At 53.9% G+C, this 6,171-nt stretch overlaps 1 protein-coding gene and 1 pseudogene across 1 annotated transcript in view; one reads left to right on the top strand and one right to left on the bottom strand.

Annotated features, from left to right (window-relative positions):
- The window catches only part of CUNH16orf74 (chromosome unknown C16orf74 homolog), a 23,410-nt gene extending 17,547 nt beyond the window's left edge, over nucleotides 1-5,863 (bottom strand). The window contains exons 1-2 of the mRNA XM_023536667.1: nucleotides 5,663-5,863; nucleotides 3,400-3,444 (exon numbers count right to left, since the gene is read on the bottom strand). Of these exons, the coding sequence (XP_023392435.1) occupies nucleotides 3,400-3,427 (28 nt within the window). The 5' untranslated portion in view covers nucleotides 3,428-3,444; nucleotides 5,663-5,863. The remainder of the gene's footprint in view (nucleotides 1-3,399; nucleotides 3,445-5,662) is intronic.
- On the top strand, nucleotides 1,645-1,760 carry LOC111745836 (annotated as a pseudogene).
- Nucleotides 5,864-6,171: the final 308 nt, after the last annotated feature.

Below are 6,171 nucleotides of genomic sequence, written 5' to 3'. Positions count from 1 at the left end.
CCACAAGCCAAGAGACGCCTGGAGCCCCCAGGAGCCAGAAGAGGCGGGACGGATCCTCTCCCAGTGCCTTCAGAGGGAGCACGGCCCTGTGACACTTCGATCTAGGACTTCTGCTCTCCAGAACTGGGAGAGAATACATTTCTGTTGTTTTAAGCCTCCCTTCCCACAGTGCCCAAGTTTCTGTTATTTGTTACTGCGGCCCCAGGTCACTAAATATCATCTTAGAACATTAACGTAAAGATTTAAGAGCTCATGTGGCTAAAGTTTCTGGGTACAATGGCTACTTTAAATGTAGAATTAAAATATTTTCCTCTGAAGAGGCTGCAGGGGTGGTAGCTGAAGCCAGACCTCAGGGACCAGCCTGCCTGGGTTTAGATTCCTTAAGGGAACCAGCCATGTGGCTCCAGGCAAACTGCAGTGTCTCTCGGTGCCTCAGCTTCCTCACCTGGTAACTGGAAATTACAATAGCATCCACCTCGGGGCGGGAGGAGGGACAGATGAGTCACCCACATCCAATGCAGAGAAGGTCCTTGCCCGGGCTAACCCTCCAATAAGAATCCACCATTTATCCTGATTATTTGACCTGGATTCTGATTGCTGGAATTTATCCCAAAGAAATAATAATTTACAAAATCAGAAAGCAAAGATGTTCAAAATGGCATTATCTACAAAATCAACAAGTTGGAAACAACCCAAAGACCAGCTCTTGACAGAATCTGACACGGGCAGTAAAGAACTATGAAAATGATACTGCCTTGGGAAAGACAGGAAACGGACCCAAACATTGACTAAGAAAGAAAGAAAAGCGCACAGAACTACACGTGCCAGCACTGACAATCAAGTAAAACCACGCCTGCGAGGAGCCAGGTGAGAGAAGGCACACGGATAGCTATGAGGGCTGCAGGGCTACGGGGCAGGTACCCAGTGCGCTGAGGTTTCCTCAGATGTGACATACCCCTGACGGAGAAAGTGAAAATAAGGCTCGCAGACGAAGGTCTGGGGTGTTGGGGCATCGGGACTGGCAGTCCCGGGCTGTCTTGGTTAAGTACAGAGAAAAGGGTTCTGTGCCCTGACCCCCTCCCTGCCCCAAGTCACGCTCACGTCTGTTTTGGCCAAAGCAGAGTGGGGTGTGGGCGGGGAGGGCTGGGGGGGTGGGCCGAGGGCTGGCAGCCTGGGCTGGTGGGCTGGCCCCAGAGAGCTAGCAATGAAAAATGTATGAGCAAACCTTGGTCCTGCAGGCTCCCATCCAGCACTTAGCTCCTCCAGGGCTCAGTCCGGAAGAAAGCCCTTTTAGAAGCTCTCAGCCCTAGGAGCACTCAGCCTGCTGCCTGGGCTTTCGGTCCTGGGTGGGGTGTGTGTGTGTGGGTAATCTCCCAGGAACTTTCAGTATATGCCGTTCCTGGGTCTCTTCCCAGGCTGACCAGCCCAGCCTGGGGCTGGAAGATAGATAGGTGGCCCCAGAGGTTCCTCCAGGGACTTGATTTATTTCTCAACGATGTCTTGACACAAAAGCCAAAATGTGGAAGCAATGCAAGTGTCGATCGACAGATGAATGAACAAAATGTGGTCTATATACACGATGGAATATTATTCAGCTTTAAAAAGGAATAAAGCGTTCGCGCCCCAGTGGAGCCACGGTCCATGGTCTGTGGCCATGCCACCCTGAACAAGCCCAATGTCTGATCTCGGAAGCTAAGCAGGGTCGGGCCTGGTTAGTACTCGGATGGAAGACCACCTACGAAGACCAGGTGCTGTAGGCACAAACAAATAAATAAATAAAAATGAATAAAGCATTGACACATGCTGCGACATGGGTGGGCCTTGAGGACATTGTGCTGAATGAAATCAACTAGCCACAAAAAGACAAATACTGTATGATTCCACTTATGAGAGGTCCCTAGAGTAGTCAGCTCCATAGAGACAGAAAGTAGCATGGTGGCTGCCAGGGGCTTGGGAAGGGAAATGAAGAGTTAGTACTGAATGGGCACAGTTTCAGTTTGGGAAGATGAGAAAGTCCGGGGAATGGATGGTGGTGATGGTTGCACAACAATGGTTAATGTATTTAATGCCACAGAACTATACACTTAAATAGAGTTAAAACGATAAATCTTGTTATGCATATTTGTTACATATTACAGTTTACCACAATAAAAACCAAAACGAAAAGTTTGTACTGACCACCTACTCTGTGTAGGGCACAGGGAAAACTGCCAGCGAAGTCCAAGGGTGAGAGTCCTGGAGCTCTAAAGTTTGGTCTTGGGAGCCAACCTAGAGACCTCCACCCCCATGGATGCTCGCTCAACAAACACCTCCAACTCCTGTGTGGGCTCAGCCTGGAGCCTGAGAGAGACCTGGACCCGGAAGGATGTGGATTGTTCATGATCCTCCAATACCCCATCCCTACTCTGCAAAGGACACCCTGATTTTCTCCAGGGAAACCACTGCTTCCCATTTGCATGTGGTCTTGGACGAGCTAGCTGTCCATCAAGATGCTCCACCCCCTCGCACCCCAGTGAGGGGCAGGCGTACGCCCTGAGCTGGACCAACCAGATGCTCCGCTGGGCTCACTCACCCCAGCTGTGGGACCTGAAGGGTGGTCTTTCAGTCTGGCCCGACCTTCCCATGCCTCCTGACTTCCTGTGGCAGAGGGATGGAGCCAGGGGCATGCCTCAAGCATCCAGGAGAAGAGGCAGGGCCATCCGGGGCAACTCCCAGATTTCAGGCTGGGTAAATGTGGGGTGGGAGCATTTGTCACGAAATAATGGGCCTTGAGGGGAGGTCTCCATGTAGGCCATATTGATCTGGGTGACCTTGAGGCGCTGGGCGATGCCGGACAGAAAGGTCTAGAGCACGGGACAGAGGTCTGGGCTGCCGCTGCCAACACCTAAAACACCCTTCAGAGATTCTGTGTCCTAGAACTTTCTCCCTGCTGGCCGTTCCCCTCTCCCGGCCTGCCTTCCCCAAGCCTGCCAGGCTTGACCTCCTATCTTGGTGATAACAGGCCGGCGGGGCAGAGAGCAAACACCCTGAGCGTGCCTGGCACCTACGTCTAGGACCTCTTACTCCCTTACGCTCCACAGCCTGGGATTAATCCCTCTGAGGGAGAAACTGAGGCCCAAGGGGCGCTGCAACTTTCCTATGTCACTCAACAAAGGGAAGGGAAGGTCAGGAGGAGCCCTCAGAGTCAGAGCAAGCATTTATAGGGTGCCTACTGTGTACGGGTGCTGCCTAAGTGGGATTGCCCCTCCCTCTGCAGGACAGCAACACTAGGGTCTCCGGGTCTACCCTCACACCCTCTCCTGCCTCGTTCCTTCCCTTCCCTTCCCTCTCAGTCCCCACCCCACACCCACCCCACACCCACCCACAGAAGAGCTGGTGGGGGAGAGCCGCCCACCTTACCTTTCAGACAGGACAGCTTAAGCCCCATGTCGGCGCCTCTGTAGCCTGCGGAGAAAGGAGAGGCTTGTTTATATTGGCCACGTGTGGCCAGGCCCCCACCCCCGGGGCCCTGATGGGTGCACAACAGGAAGCAGCGGGGAGAGAAACCACGGCCTCCAGGTCGTGGCGCCTGCTGACTACATCTGGGCTGAATTTGCTCAAAGCTGAGTCTGTGCTGTCGGAAAAAACTTTCAGGCGCCTCAAAGCTAAATATACTGGAGGCTGGCTGCGGTCAGGTCAGCGGGTAAAGTTGAAGGTGAGGGTGTGGTCGGGGGCTGACAATGAGGCACCCACACCACCTGGCCTTTTAGGGGCCGAAGATGGTGGCTGACTTCAAGATGTGAAGACCCTCAGGCTAGGCTTAGGAGGTGCCCCAAAGCCCGCCATGATGAGTGCCCTTTTTAAAATGCAGATTCTTTGGAGATCTAATGGATTAAGCCATTAAGGGGCTCGTAGTCCCCAGTTCACGGGCATTAAAATAGTCTCAGCCAGTGTTCCCACGATCTTCCTGCAACGTGATGCATCTTTAGTGCTATCAATGAACTAAAGAGAGGCAGCAGCTGACAGTGCTCAAGCACCTGTGTGCTCCTGACACTCAATCCTCTGCAACGACCCTGTGGGGCACTATTACTGTCCCCATTGTACAGATGTGGAAATCAAGGCTCAGAGAAGCGGCATTGCCTACCAAAGGCTACCCAGCTTACTATGAGAGTGGAGCTGGGATCTGAACCTAGGACTGCCCTGACCCCCGGCTGGAGCCTACCCCACAGGGGCTTTCAAGGCTCTGCAGGCCTTCCTGGGAAAGAGAGGCTCTGGTTTCCACTTTGGAGGGCTCCTTAAGGCTTTGAGAGGCTGATGGTGGGGAGCTCGTGGGGAGCTCACCCTCTTATCCACAGGGAGGCCCCTGTGTGCCATGCTGATAACGGGGAGAAGTGGAGGGTGGCCATGAGAACCGCCTCTCTGATCTCTGACACAGGTGTCACAGGGCCCCGGCGCTCTGAAATCCATGGCCTGCTTCTCCTGCGCGGAGGCTGGGATCTAAGGCAGGCGACGCTAACAGGGAAGCTCTGGCTTGCCAACCATTCTTGGATGTTCCCCACCCTCCCTACCACCTTATCCCCTGGGGTCAGACCTCCCAACCTCCCAGCCCCATCCCCCACACATTCCTCATCCTGGCAGCTGATGTCAAAGAGGCCTCCACAAAGGTGGACACAAGGCCAAACAGGGCACCACACCTGAATCTATGTTGTTCAGACTAGTGAGAGAGAAAGACAAGCCGACGAGCCCAGAGAGAGGCATGGTGAGCCCAGGGGAAGCAGACTGAGGCCAGCAAGACGAAGGAGGGTTCCTGCCCTGGGAGGCCTGGGGACCATGTCCCTAAAAATGGGCAGGAGTGGGCCAAGCAGGGAACAGCCTTTTAGGCCCTGGAAACAGAATGTGCAAAGGTCCAGAGGACGAGAAGGGCATGGTCCACAGGAGGAACCAGAGGGTGGGAAGTAGCGGCAGGAATAGGATGTAGAGAGGCAAAGATGAGCTAGGCCTTGGGGGCTTCAGGGTTCAGAGGTTATTCTCAGGTACCGTGCAAGTCTGCATCCTAGGAGGCTGTGCAGGCCAGGCGCCAGCTAGGGAACACTAGGGTCTACCAGGCCTTTCCTACACGGGCCGTGCCGCACCCCTGGGAGCTTGTTAGCAATGCAGCATCTCAGGCCCACCCAGATGCACTGAGCCAGAATCGGTATTTTAACAAGGTCCCCTGGGATCCATGAGCTTGTTAAGGTCAGAGAAGCTCTGCTCTGGGCCAGAAATTGTGAAGCCTGAACTTCAAAGACAGTGGGAGGAAGAAGCAGCTGGAAGTCCAGGTGATACACAGGCTTGGGAGATGGAGGGACCCCAGGATGGGCCAGTGTGGAGGAAGGGCCAGGATAAAGGCTTTAATTTTAGTCAGGTTAGATTTGTGGGGTGAACTGGAGACATGCACTAGGAGACGGACTGCAGAGGGAAGAGGGGAGAGAGGAGACAGAAAGATACTGAGAGAGAGAGAGACAGACACCGATGAGGACAGACTCAGGATAGCCGTTTCCAAAAGGAAGCATTTCTCGCTTAGGAGCAGGCACTGGAACAGCAGCTCTCCAGTCCGGGACCAGAGCCAGGCGACAGCAGGCGGGTTCCTTAACCATCTCAGACTTCCCTTTCCTCATCTTTAAAATGGGAGTGATGCACTCACAGACTCATCGAGTAGCAGCGAGGACTGGATGCTGGGAGGTGATGGCTGTCAAAGGGCTTCACTCTGTGCCGGGCACAGAGCAGAAGCCCAAGAAGTGTCAGCTGCTATTATTTAGGATGGCGATGGAGGGAAGGGAGGTTAAGTGGTCCCCAGCGGGGCCTTTTCTCCAGGGCCTCACTCCTCAGGGTGAGGTCTGGACCAGCAGCATGGACACCACCGGGAGCTTGTGAGAGATGCAGGCTCTCAGGCCCCACCCCACCTGCAGGTTCAGGAGTTGCATTTAGCAAAGACTTAAGGGATGCTCCTGACGAATGGAGCAGCACTAAGCACCACATCTTCCCTGTGCATCAGAATGGCCTAAACACTTTTTAAAAGTACCAATGCCTCGGGCCCACCCCAGAGATTCCAGGGTAATTGGCCTGGGGTGTGGCCCAGCCCAGGGATTTTTTAAAAGCTTCCTTAGGGATTCTAATGTGCAGGATGAGATGGTAAGGAAAGTGTATCCTTCC

This window comes from Pteropus vampyrus, unplaced genomic scaffold (genome assembly GCF_000151845.1).
Source record: "Pteropus vampyrus isolate Shadow unplaced genomic scaffold, Pvam_2.0 Scaffold166, whole genome shotgun sequence".
NCBI lineage: Eukaryota > Metazoa > Chordata > Mammalia > Chiroptera > Pteropodidae > Pteropus > Pteropus vampyrus.
Note: the sequence above shows the minus strand (reverse complement) of the source record. Positions and strands in the feature narration are given on the sequence as shown.